The sequence below is a fragment of the Lissotriton helveticus genome, chromosome 4_1 (assembly GCF_964261635.1).
Source record: "Lissotriton helveticus chromosome 4_1, aLisHel1.1, whole genome shotgun sequence".
NCBI lineage: Eukaryota > Metazoa > Chordata > Amphibia > Caudata > Salamandridae > Lissotriton > Lissotriton helveticus.
In genome coordinates this window covers 1,110,066,507-1,110,080,518 of record NC_136063.1, presented here as the reverse complement: position 1 = coordinate 1,110,080,518, position 14,012 = coordinate 1,110,066,507, and the positions used below count along the sequence as shown (strand labels likewise).

General features: G+C 48.9%; 1 protein-coding gene across 1 annotated transcript in view; it reads left to right on the top strand.

The window, feature by feature from the left end:
- The window catches only part of LOC144828114 (dynein axonemal heavy chain 5-like), a 1,079,012-nt gene that overhangs the window by 422,575 nt on the left and 642,425 nt on the right, over positions 1-14,012 (top strand). The window contains exon 50 of the mRNA XM_078686235.1: positions 308-475. Within this exon, the coding sequence (XP_078542361.1) occupies positions 308-475 (168 nt within the window). The remainder of the gene's footprint in view (positions 1-307; positions 476-14,012) is intronic.

The window sequence follows — 14,012 nt, the reverse complement described above, 5'->3', positions numbered from 1 at the left end:
GTGAAGCCTTGAGGAAAGAAGGGTGAATTACTGTAGTTGTCACCAAGCCAGCTGCCCCCGTCCATTCATTGTGTGTTTTTGAACAATGCAGAGTAATTTGTTGGTAGCAAGTTTCAGCTATCCAGATTCTAGATTTTGCCAGCCACAACAAATATAGCAAAATGGAAGCTGCAAAGGATTCTCTGATGACAGCGCAGACTAACAGCGTTTCCCTTGCCTTCTTTGCCTTCATCTCTGCACACTATATGACCTCAGCACTACAACCTACAGGATCTGTAAAGTGATTACCTTTCGATTTCTATTTTAGGTCCCTGAATATATTTACCCCAAGGATTCTGTGCCAGAGTATGCCTCGATTCTCGTCCCAAATGTGGACAATGTCCGGACTGATTTCCTTATGCACACCATCATGAAGCAAGGCAAGGCAGTCCTGCTGATTGGTGAGCAGGGCACTGCCAAGACGGTCATGGTCAAAGTGAGTACTACCCTTCTCAATCACTTGCATCAGCAGCAATGTCTCATTCGTGTTTTCTCAGGGCAAGAAAATATTTTTTTTCTAAAGAGGTAGAAGCAGCCGTGATTATATAATAAGGCACACAGAATTTGGAGAAAGATGCACAGACCCTTTTGCAGTCGCAAACCCTGTGATTCACAAAATCACACTTTGTGCAACTGCAAAATGGCTTTTTACAATGTACCAAAGTTCTTTTGTAAAATACATCTTGCTACCTTTTCCGAATTGCAAATAGGAGTGGGCATGAAAGTTGTGTCACACCTCGTGATGATGAGTCACAAATGTATGTCAGTGGTTTGTGACCGCTGCTGTGGTCGCAGAACATTGGTCAGTTACCAAACCCCGTTTTTCAGTGGTAACTGACTGACAAAAGAGAAGCCATGGCTGGGTGACAGCTTCCATTTTGAGGATTGCGTTTCACCGCCATAAGGGGAGTTGGTAGCGGTATAGAGAACAATCCCATGCTCCACCTGCTGTCTACCCCAGTGGGAAACATGTTTTTAGAGCTGCAACTGTCCCTTTATGGGCTGCTCTAAAAATGCGGATGCAGGGATGAGGGACTGCTGCCCTTGCAGGGATCCATAACTGCATGCACCACCAGTCCATCACAGGGGACCGCATATTGCAACCTGCCTCATGAATATTCATCAGACTCTTTAAAAAAGCACTTTCTCTTAGTATATACATTATGTTTTCCCCTTTTTCCTGGGGATTACTTGTATTTTGTAATTCACATTTATATTGTACTTATCAGGTTTTTTCATCCTTTTATACCTTTTTGTTTCTTTTTTCTTATTGCATTGTGAATTGTACTTTGTACTGATGTTTGACTTAGTATATTTGATCTAATAAAGCTTTTTAAACTTAAAATATTCATCAGGCAGGTCATTTTCCACCTCCCTACGAATGGACAATTTCCAAACCGTTCGTTTTGCAGATTGCAGATTCTGGTTTGCAAATGGGTATTTTAGCACTGGCCTTTGGTTTCTTTAGCTGAATCAAAATATTATGATTTCCCATACTTTACATTTCAAATGCGTGGATGCGGTACTTCCTTTAGTTTAGTTATTAGATACATGTGCTGAAGTGCAGAGGCTTTGGGGTTAGTTTTCTAAAGATATGGATATCCCAGTCATTTCCCGTTAATTGCCATGGATATTTTTGTTTCTCAAGGTTAGGCTCCCCTGTCTAAGATATGAGAGCAAGACAAATTGCTTGCTGTGTTTGTGAACGTGACTAATTTAAAGCCACCAGCCTGCCCTTTTGCAATTAAAGTACTATGGAAAAGCAGGCAAATGCCTCAGAGGCAGATTTTAGGAAAGGTGTCCCAGACCCCCGGGCTTTCTGTTCGACCATCAGGGAGTTATTCGGGTGTTCCCGACAGAGTGTGCTGTCCTCAGCAGTAATTAAATGTGACTTTTCCTCCCGCTGGAGCATGACTCAGTCCTGGCTTTCCACTTGCAGCCTGTGTGATTGATGTGTTCTCCTATGTTAGGCGATGCTGGGACTGGAGAGAGCAAATGGCGAGGCCACTAAATGCTAACATGCATCTCTTCCTGCTTCAGCCTTTCACCAGCCTCCTCCTTTCACTTCTCTTACAATGTCACATTAGATTAATGAAGGTTTTTAGTGAAGGTTCAAGGAACCTGATCAAGGTGACTTCTGTGCTCTGTCTGATGTCGGGTGAAACACCTTGTGGGCTCAGCTAACAGCACTGCAATGTTGACATTGGCATGCATTGGCAAAGGCAGTAGGTATCACCGATGTTCAGCATTAGCAAAATGAACAAAAAAATGGGTATTGTCAGTGCTGAACAGCATTGACAAAAATCTTTTTAAAAACCCAGAGCATTCATTTTCACATGCCTCACCACACAACACATATATCCGTCATGACGATACAGTGACTCCAGCGTGATGATTCATGGACACAAATATTTCATGGTGCATACATGCACATATGTCACAGTGCAGCAGCTATTTTGACTTTTGGCCCAAGTATGGCTCATCAATGAACTTTTTTTTGGTTTATCTTTCGTAGATGGTGGACGTCCATCTTGGCACAGTAAATCTTTTTTTTTTAAGAGGTGCGCAAAAGCGCATTGAAGGAAAGGAGTGGTCGCTTTGCTAATTGTAGCGGCCGGGGCTCCTAAAATGTAAAAAAATATATATAATTTGAAAAAGCAATGCATAGTAGTGGGGGACCAAAGGAGGGGCAGAAGGAGGTGTGTGGGGAGCAATTCAAAACCACTGATGAGCAGTGATGAGCAGTGGTGATCAGGCAGGAGTGGGGAAGCTACGGAGGAGTAAAGGGAGAGAGGTCTAGGAAGGAAAGCGAGGCAGGATGGAAAGGCATGAGACAACCATCAGATAAGCTTGGGGGGGAAGCAGCACAGAGAGCGCTGGGTGGAAGCACTGTGAAGGGTAAACAGCACAAATGAAAGAGCGAGAGAAAGCAAGAAAACATATATGCTCCCATGAAGTGCTGAAAACAAAAGAAAAAAGATCACTGAATTTAAGTTGCAAAAGAATACAAGTCATCCAGTCAAAAGGGTGGTGAAGACGCAATGCTTCAGGGGAGGACTAAACACAAGAAGAGGAAGAAAATTCATCAAATGAGCAACAAGCAAATTAGATTGCCAAGAAAGCCAACCAGTGCTAAGCAGTGGGCTATCACAAAGCCAACTTAAGTATTGGTTTGAGCACTATATGTAATGTTATGAGGATTTGTATACCACACTTATCACCTGAAGGGTATCCAGAAGCTGAAGTAGATGAGTAGCCGATCGGGCTCCTAGTTGAATAGCCAGGTCTTTAGTTTGTTGTGGAACTTAAGTAGGGATGGGGAGGCCCAGATGTGGTGTGGAAGGTCATTCCAGGATTTGACAGCGATGTAGGAGAAGGAGCACCCTCCTGATTTACTCCTGGTGATGTGGAGTAGTTGAGCTAGGTGAAGTGTGGCTGAGCATAGTTGCCTGGTGGATTGGTGAAAGTTGAGGCAGCGGTTGAGGTAGGCAGGCGCAACATTGTGGATGGCTTTATATGCATGGGGAGGAGTTTGAATTGGCATTGCTTCTGGGTTGGTAGCCAGTGTAGCTATTTGAGATAGGGTGTGATGTGTACGCTGTGGGGGATGTTGAGGATGAGTTTGGCAGCGGCGTTCTGTAGTCTTTGTATGAGTTGATTAACAACGCTGGTATAGAGTGTGTGGCCGCAGTCTAGTCTGCTGGTCATGAGGGCCTGGGTGACCATGCGCCTGGTGTCAGTGGAGAGGCATTGGAATATTTTGCACAGCACATGTAGGTTGAAGAACCAGGAGGAGGTGACAGCATTCACTTATTTGGCCATGTGAGGCTGTCATCGAAGATGATGCAGAGATTTTAGGCATGTCATTGGGGGTGCACGTGGGTCCCAGGTCAGTTGACCGCCAGAAGGAGTGCCAAGGAGAGCTTTTGTTTCTGAAGATCAGGACTTCTGTTTTATCTGTGTTGTGTTTTAGGCAGTGTTGTTTCATCCAGTTTGCTATGTTTGACACGTAGGTGGTGAATTTGATCCTGGTGGTGTTGTCCTTGTCTGCGAGGGAGAGGATGAGCTGGGTGTCATTTGCATAGGAGACAATGTTGACTCCATGGGGTCTTATGACGTTGGCGAGTGGCGCCATATAGACGTTGAAGAGTGTAGGGCTCAGCGGTGAGTCTTGAGGGGCTCCAGAGATGAGGTTCTTGGCTTCGGAAGTGTAGGGTGGGAGCCGTCCATGGTGAGTCCTGTCGAGAGAAAAGAGGCCAGCCATCTCAGGGCGGGTCCATGTACTCCGGGGTTGTAGAGTCTTGTGAGTAGTTTGAGTGCTACAGTTTCCCCTTTGTCCATGGTGGTCTAGATGTCATCAGTTGCTACGATGGGAGCAGTTTCCATGCTGTGATTGCTGCAGAATACAGACTGTGAGACGTCTAGTGGCTGGTGGTGTTCAAGATGTTTGGAGAGATGTTCGTTGATAGCTTTCTTCACAGCTTTGAATGAGAAGTACAGGAGTGGGGCTGTAGTAACATGAGCTCCTTGGGTGTACCATGAGTTTTTTCAGGGGAGCTGTGATTTCTACATCTTTCCAGTTGTCCGGGAAGGTTCCACTTTGAATGGAGGTGTTGATTATGGTGGTGAGGTGGGAGTTGATCAGAGTTCCTCCTAGGTTGTAGATATGGTGGGGGCAAGGGTCAGTGGAGGCCCCAGAATAGATTGTTCTCGTGATAACAGCGATGTCTTTTTGGGAGAGGGGTATTCAGTTAGTGATCTGGTTCTCCGATTTGGTAGTGGGGGGCAGCGTGTTGATGAGTGCTTGTGTTGTTGTGAAAGCAATCAGTGAGGTTGTCACAGAGGTCTTCTTAGGAGGTGATGGATTGGGTAGCGGCTGGGAGGTGGGAGAATTCTTTGACGATGTTGAAGAGCTCTTTGCAGTTGTAGGAGCTATTTTCCAGTCTGAGAGCTAGAGCTGATTTTCTTGTCTCAAGTTGGGCGTAGTATTTCCAGAGCACAGACGTGTTAGTGTGTCTTGCGTTGGTGACCAGGCGGGTTCTCCATTTTCTCCCCAGCTGTTTGCAGTGGTGTTTGGAGTTTCTAAAGTCTTTAGTGTACCAGATGGCTTGTGTGTTGGTTCATGAGTGTCTGATGTACTTTAGGGTGAATAGGGTGTCTGCACCAATAGTGATAAAGTTGTTGAAGGCTTTGATGTTGGCATGCAGGTTGCACATGAGGTTTGGTTGGGGGGCCATTGAGGGTGTTGGTCCAGTCTGTGTCCTTTATCTTGTACCAGCTATGCCTGAGATTGTTAATATGATTTATCAAGAAGGACTAGCTAAGTTGTGTGATAAGACTCAATGGGTACGCATGTTGGCAAACCATTTGGTTTGGTCATGAAGCCCTCACCCACCAACCTAGTTGGTGGCATGCTTCATCATCAGGCCCACCACAGTGACACCGAATGTGTCCCGGGTGTGCTGCGACTCCATATTACTGAGGAGCTGGTATACTCGCTGAGTGTACAGTGTAGGTGAAAGGAAGTGACAATTAAAAACTATACAGTGGGTCCCAGTACCCGAGGGTATATGGATAGACTTTAATTACTGGGCCCCTGTTAGCAACTAAAAAGGCAAACGGACGCGTTGGAGTAAATTATGACCTCCTTCGTCCTGTGTGGTCTACATGTTTCAGCCAGGCCTTTTAATTAAAACTGGGGTGAATGTATGACAGTGTTCTACATTCTGTCCATCAACTGTGTTTTTTGCAATTTTAATTAAAACTGGCTTTCCTCAGGACCAATGAGTATGTGTAGGTGATAGTAAATACATAATTTTAAGTGAATTGTGGTATGATTAAAAGTGTCGCACTCGCTAAGGTGCGTTATGTGTAAGAGGGGGATTCCCTCTACTTTACTGTACACATAACATAAAGGACACAGACAGACGTACAAATTAGAGTCAATTAGGATAAAGTTCCAAAAACACAACGTATTGCCGGCTACTAAGGTGTGTGAAAACGACCTAAAGCGGCAGAAAATGTGGCCATGCAGGTTGCATGGCTGGTGTGGTTTTAGCGTAAAACCTGGGTGTGGGTGGTGGGCTAAACAGCGGGGTAAGTGCATATTGTCCTGCTGCGATGTCCCGGGTAAGTGAAAGAATGCCCCGTTCGGGTTTAAGTAGCCCGTATGATTAGCAACACCTGCAGCGGTAATGGAAATGAAAGAGGTGCGGTCGCGCTAGAGGCGCTGAGTCATGTGCAGCGAGTGCATGCGCGAAGGATCAGTGTACCGTGCGCATGCGCACTAGACTGGAAATAGTGCCTGGTGATAGCGCATGCGTGTAGCCACGGCGGAGGCAAAAAGTAGCCCCGTTCGGTGTTGATTACTTGGGTTTCAATGTTTTAACAGACTGGGGTTTGTGTTTTACGAAAAAACAGAGTATAATTGCGATAAAAGCATGGGCATGTCAAATTGGTAGCGCTTGAGCCGGAAAATATACCAAGCTGGGCAAAATTGTTATGTTCATAAGAGTACCATATTGTTCAGGATGTAAGGGCATATAAGAGTACTGAGATGCTCAGATGGTCATGGTCCCCAAAGTATCATACTGATCAGGTAGATAAAGCATTCCATGGGATTGAATCGTGTAACCCATCAATATGCGTGGATAGGCGGTATATCCAGCGCTGTTCCTTCATAAGGAGGGCCTTCTCATTAAAATGGGACAGATCGTGTCGTACGCGGACGATACTCAACTTCTGTTCACGTGCGACAAGGGCTCCGATTTTGATTTTGCTGTCTCCTGAGCTGTCTGTTCCCTTTGTGGGTGCAGTGTAGTCATCATCAGCGTAGGGGTAGGTCTTGGAGTAACTGAACCTTTTTAGATCTTTCTCAAATTTTTTAATTTTGGATTGGGTAAGGTATTCTTTGTATTCTGACATTTCATGATTTTGGTCGTCCAGTTTCTTTTTGAAACCCGTAAGTGTGGTTTTGAAGTGGGTTTCTGTTGCCTGGATTTCTATGATCACTGCATTTCTTTAGAGAAAGATATAAAAAGGTTCAGTTACTCCAAGACCTACCCCTACGCTGATGATGACTACACTGCACCCACAAAGGGAACAGACAGCTCAGGAGACAGCAGCTCCGTCTCAAGCGATTCTAGTTCAGGATCTTTCAAACCTAGAGGGAGAGGACGCAGAGGCCAACAATGGCAGCAGCCCTGGCAAGGGCCCCCACAACATCATACATTTGGGCCACCTCCATTTGGCCCCATACAGCCACCATATTTTGGATATCCGCCCCTATATCCTCCAGGACAAATGCCCTACTATCAAGGCAACCAGAACCCAAGGTTTCCTTTTTTAGGTCAAGGCCGCAGACCACGCGGCAAGAGAAGGAACCCTCCACAGGTGCAATGGGCAACAGAGGAAGACCCAGTGAGCTCCAACACACGGAACAAATCCAGGGAACAGGCGGGACCCAGCAAGCAGTAACTCCTCACACTACGAGCCCCCTTGTTTTCAACATCTCCAGTGCGCTATTCACTGATGAAGAGACTGCTGTCCTCAACAAAGGGCTCTCTTTTGTCCCCACTACCAGACTGGACACTTTCAAACTCCATATGGAGCTGGCTGAGTTTTTTTTAGAAAACTAAAACTAAAAGCTTTCTTTGAAAAACAGGAACACACTAGCGACTATACCGAGACTACCAACGAAACTGGCCTGAGATTGAAGTCCAATTTTGTTCCCCCACCGGCCAGCGTACCGGTAGAAATCTCCACCTTCGAACTTGCAGTCTACTCAGAAATTGAGAAGCCACAACCCAGAAATACGTTCAACAACCTCTCCTATGAGGACCGAGAGATTATCAAACGCTTACAAAATAATCCCACGCTTATCATCAAGCCAGCGGATAAAGGGGGCGGTATTGTGATAATGAACAAGAATGACTACGATGCAGAATGCCGTAGACTCCTGAGCGACACACGCAATTACAAAAGCCTAAAAAAAGATCCAACTGAAGAGCTGCAGAAGACAATCAACCTACTCATCAAAAACGCCAGTGACGCGGAACACATATCAAAACAAGAGGCGGATTACCTCTGCACCAAAAATGCCAAAGTACCCTACTTTTACACTTTGCCCAAAGTGCACAAAGGTGTCAACCCACCACCAAGCAGGCCAATTGTGTCAGGAATCCAATCCCTCCTGGAACCGTTATCACGCTTTTGTGACTTCTATCTCAACCCACTGGTTCAGAAGACTCCTTCCTACATCAAGGACACGAAACACCTGCTCAACATTATCAAGGATACCAGTTTCAACCCAGAAACTCAACTCCTAGTTGGACTGGACATAGAAAGCTTATACACTAGCTTACCCCAAGACGCCACACTACACGTATTACATGATGTACTGATGGAGACCACATGGGAACATCGAACGCCATGCGAATTCATCCTTAATTGCGATACACTGGCGTTAAAAGAAAACTATTTTGAGTATGAGGGCAAATTCTTCCTCCAGACAAACGGAACTTCTATGGGGAGTGTTTTCGCCCCCAGTGTGGCGGGACTATATGTCCACCATTTTGAAAGGGCCTACATTGAGGCACCCACCAACCCCTACTCAACCAATATAATGACCTGGCGTCGTTATATCGACGACATCTTCATCATTTGGGAGGGCAGTGAAGATACACTTGAGAATTTCCTCATATGGATCAACAACCAAGACGCCGGAGGAGGAGCTTAGCACGCACCCAAGATGGTCGCGTGAGCTCAGAGCTCCCGGACCCTCGCCACCTCCACCGGTTATCCTGCACCTTATCCTGATTTGGACGACGGGCTTTTGTGGTCGTGACCCTGCTGATCATTTCCTCGTTTCCGCATTTCGTCTAGGCTCCCGGGAGCCGGAAATATGGACTTTTGACCATTTTTGGCCTGCTCCATGGTACTGCCCCGGGCTTGCTTTCCCTGCCAGCCGGGTGGTAATTTAATAACAACGGCACATGTGACTCTCCCCTGCCCGGTCTCCAACTTTCGGTTTCGGTTCCGGTGCCTCCACCTCATGGACTCTGCCTTGGTCGCCTAGGTGATTTGATCCTCTCACCTGGCCCGCAGGTGCTTGGCGATCCTGGTTTTCCCTGCTTCTTGACTGGTGGCTGGCATTTACTGATTCTCCGACTTGCTGAGGGCACTTCGAGTGTAGCCATTTTCACTAGGTCTCAGAGTACCCCTCGGGGCGCACGACCCAAAATGGCCACCAAGCCCGAGGGAGAAAGACGCAAGACCAGACCGGCAGCTCGAGGAGGCTCTGTGCAGTCCAACGTCATGGATCGATACACCCTCACTAAGGGATCTCCGGGTGGACCGAGCAAACCCCCTGCCAACCTTGGGGACGACTCCCTGTTGGATGGAGATCTGTCGTTGAAAGACGTCATGGGCGCCATTAATGGGATGAAGGCCACGCTAGGACAGCAATACGAGGCCCTGACCCATAAGTTGGACACAGTTTCCATAGATGTCACCCTGATCAGGGCAGACCTAGCGAAGACTAACGAGAAGGTCAAATCCCTAGATCTGAAGACATCTAGACTTATTACCGACGTCTCCGAATTACAGACTGAAGTCGGTAACCTGAGGTCCGCCCGTGACTACCTCTCTCGACGCCTGGATGATTTTGAAGGCCGCGCTCGACGGAACAACGTCCGACTGGTCGGGGTACCGGAGACGACGGAATCGTCATCGGTGGATCTACTAGTGGAGGACCTTGTCCTGAATCACTTAGCGCCCAAAGGCCTTAGCAAGTTTTTTGCAGTAGAACGGGCCCACCGTATCCCGGGTGGCCCGCCTAAGCTTGGAGCTACCCCGCGGCCCATCATTGCGCGAATCTTTAACTTTCGTGACAGAGACGTGATCCTCCAGGCTTCCCGCACATCGGGCCCTATGGCTTATGAGAATGCTTCGGTTAACTTCTACCCGGACTTCACCCAGCAGGTCCAGAAGCAGCGCCTTGGATTTCAGGGGGTGAAGAGGAGACTGCGGGACAGAGACATGAAATATGCCATGCTTTTCCCGGCTCGCCTGCGTGTGGTCTACAATGATAGGACATTTTTCTTTGATCATCCTGGAGCAGCCAGTGACTGGCTGGACTCACTGCCCCCTCGAGAACAATTTGACCGTCCTGATCACTCCGGTGGTGCGTGGGACGGCCCGGTGGAGCAGGAATGAGGAGCGAACTCGGCTCCCGGGCCGCCATGTTGACTTTCGGCAGTGGTTTGATGCTACGCAACTATTGTTTGCTATTGTGTTGTCAGAACGGGGTGTGGGCGGGGGTCGGGTGAATCTTCCTCCTCTGGGGTTCTTTTCGTAGATTAGTTGTATATTAGGGCGACAGGCACACTGCAAGTTGGGGTGGCTCTTGAGTCTTACGCAGGGGTGCGGGGTGGGGGGTATGATGATGTTTTGGGGGGTTGAGGGGTTTCGATTTTTGTTTCTCTGTTTTCTTCAAGGCACTGTACTGATGATCTTCTGTATTTACGTGTTGCGTTGGGGGTGGGGGGGGCCTTGGGGTGGCCTGTGGGATGGGGGATAGGGGACTACGTATACTGTGTTGGAACGTCAATGGGTTGGGTGATAGAATTAAGAGGGGGGTGGTTTTGCAGATGATGCGACGCTTGTCTCCGGATGTGGTTTTGCTTCAGGAGACGCATCTGCTCGGCAACACGTGCCATGCACTGAATAGGCGTGGCTATCGTCTCATTGCACACTCAGGTTTCACTTCTGGCTCCAGGGGGGTGGGTATTATGGTTCGGACCTCCCTCCCTCTCGCTGTAGACGATATTATACTTGATGATAGAGGGCGGTACGCCGCCATTGTTGGGCGCTGGGAGGGGAAGGTGATCACTATGTTTTCGGTCTATATACCTCCGGGCCTCCAAACTACGACTTATGCCGATCTGGGAAGAGTGATTCTGGGGGTCCCCGAAGGTTTGCTGGTGGTTGGGGGGGATTTCAATTCGGTAGTGTCTGGGACATTTGACCGTTACCCTCCCCGTGTTATCGCACAATCTCAATCCTGGTTGGGGGACTTCCTGGAGGCGCTGGGGCTGGCTGATTGCTGGCGTTTACATCATCCTGGGCAACGCCAGTATACCTTCCACTCTGGGGCCCACGGTAGCCTTTCGAGACTTGATTATGTACTGCTGCCCTCCTCTCAGGCTTCCCTTATAGGGGAGGTTAAACACCTAGCCAGGGGTATCTCGGATCATTCCCCGTTGTGGTTGGTTATGAACGCACATCTGGGTTCGGAGGGTCGTCTCGCCCCGATTAACCCGTGGTACCTCCGCGATCCTAAGATCAGGAAGGAACTCCTTGCAGCGATCAATCACTACTTTACTGACAACGTTGGTTCAGTGACCTCTTCTGTTTCTCTATGGGAAGCGTACAAACTGTAATTCGAGGCCAGGCCCTCTCATCGATTGGCCATGTTAAGAGATGTAGACGGGAGGAGGTTGTCCGTCTTGAGTCTGAAATTTCCGCCCTTGAAGGGGAGTTGGATTCTGGGGTCTCCCCTGAGAAGCTGCACCTTCTAAACCTGAAACAGCTTGAATATAGAGCGCTGGTGACTGATGCTGCGAAAGAGATGGGTCGTGAACGGCAGGGGCGGCTGTATGATGTGGGTGATAAGGCTGGGAAATTGCTGGCTTGGTTGGATAGGAGAGAATGCGCGAGTCGAGTAGTTCCTGTTGTGGTGGATGAAAATGGTGTGGATGTCACTGATCCAGCTGGAATCGTGACGCGCTTTGCTGACTATTTTCGGGTGGTGTACTCCTCGGTGTCCGATCGGCCGGAGCGGGACTCCCACTTGCTTCTACGTCATATCTCGCTCCCATGCCTGTCTGATCAAGAGAGGGATCTGTTGGAAGCTCCGCCCACTGCGGATGAGATTGCGACCGCTATCCGCTCGATTCGCTCGGGGCGGGCCTCGGGCCCGAATGGGCTCCCCATTGAACTTTATAAGCTCTGTCCGGATGTACTGGCGCCGTATCTCCGATCGATGTTCTTGGAGTCACTGGAGGAGGGGTTTCTTCCTCCTGACCAGAGACTGGCCTCCATAGTAGTTATCCATAAGGAGGGTAAGCCGCGGGTATACACCCGTTACAACGGATCTTTTACTCCGCAGACCCATTACAACGCGACCATTACTCCGCATACCATTACAACGCATTGCGCTGGGGGGCGCTCTAGGATAGGGGATAAGTATAATTTACTATCCAACACCTTCCCTAGGGTCCACGGGGACTGGAGTTAGAATAGTAAATTATACTTACCACTATCCAGCGCCCCAAGGCGCTATGCGTTGTAACGGTATGCAGAGTAAAAGTCGCGTTGTAATGGTCTGCGGAGTAAAAGTATGCGTTATAACGTCATACATCCTAAGCCGCGTGACCGTTGTGAATCCTTTAGACCTATTTCCCTGATCAATGCTGAACCTAAGATCCTAGCCAAAGTCCTTGCTAATCGTCTGGTGTCTGTTATAGGCGATCTGGTTCACCCGGACCAGTCCGGCTTTATACCGCACCGAAACACGGCACTTAACCTTCGGCGACTGCATGGAGTCCTCGCGAGAGCGGGGACTCTGCGGGAGCCGGCCATCTTGGCGTCTTTGGACGCCACCATGGCGTTTGACACGATCGAGTGGCCTTATCTTTGGGCGGCCCTCAGTAAATTCGGTTTTGGACCCGCCTTTATCCGCTGGGTGCAATTGCTTTATGCTGACACCTTAGCCAGGGTGGTGGTGAATGGGCGGACCTCGACCCCCTTTGCTCTTGGTAGGGAGACACGCCAGGGTTGTCCTTTGTCCCCGCTCTTGTTTGCCCTAGCTCTGGAACCACTGGCGGCTTGGTTGAGGTGGGAACCGTCCTTGAGGGGAACTAGATGGTCCCCGGACTTTGAGGATCGGATATCACTGTACGCAGACGATATACTTTTGTACCTTACGTCACCTCGTAAGTCGTTAATCGTCCTGTTTGATGTCTTGACTTCCTTTCATAAAAATTCCGGTCTAGTTATCAACTGGTCAAAATCCTGTATTTATGTTCTTTCCGGTGACGCTCCACTTTTGCCGCGTGGCTGTCCCATCTCGGTGGCGCTGGAGGGTTTTAGGTATCTGGGGATCTTTATTACCTTGGACCCCGCACTTCGATATAAACGCAATTTGCTGCCCCCCTCCAGCGCCTCCGTGCGGATGTTGGAACGTGGAGTCGGCTTCCTCTCTCTCCTCTGGGACGAGCAGCGTTGTTTAAGATGATGTCGCTCCCTCGATTTCTCTATGTGCTTCAGAATACGCTCGATGTTGTACCGGCTAGCTATTTTCGGGAGATTGAGGGCCTCCAGAGGCAGTTGCTATGGGGGGGGCGGTCTCGCATTGCCCTTTCGAAGCTTACACTCCCGTGGTACGATGGCGGCATCGCTCTCCCTGACATCCGTCGCTACTACTGGGCCTCTCAGCTGGGGGCCATCAATCATGGCACCTACACTCCTTCGCCAAATCCGGCCTTTGCGATGGATAAATGGTTGTTGCCCGGTGGTGACTACAACAGGGCTCTGTATGCGAAGTTGACCGTCGGGTCACTTACGGGGCCCACTAAAACAGTCGTGCAGGTGTGGCATCGGGCCACGGTTGCTACAGGCTGGGCTGATAAGTTGACCCGTGCCACGCCGCTTTATGCCTCGGATAAACTTGGCTCCCTCTGGCGGTCGAAGGGGTTTGATCGATGGGACATGATTGGGATCAGCAAGGTTGATGATGTATGGATCAAGGGTAGGATCAAGTCGTTTGATGAAATGAAAGTTGAATATGGGCTGAATGATAGAGAATCCTTTAGATATGCGCAGGTCCGACACGCGGTCCTGTCTGTTTTCCCCCTGGGCTCGGATGTTCCGGAAGCGTCCCCGCTTGAGGATCGGATACTGGATGGGCATGT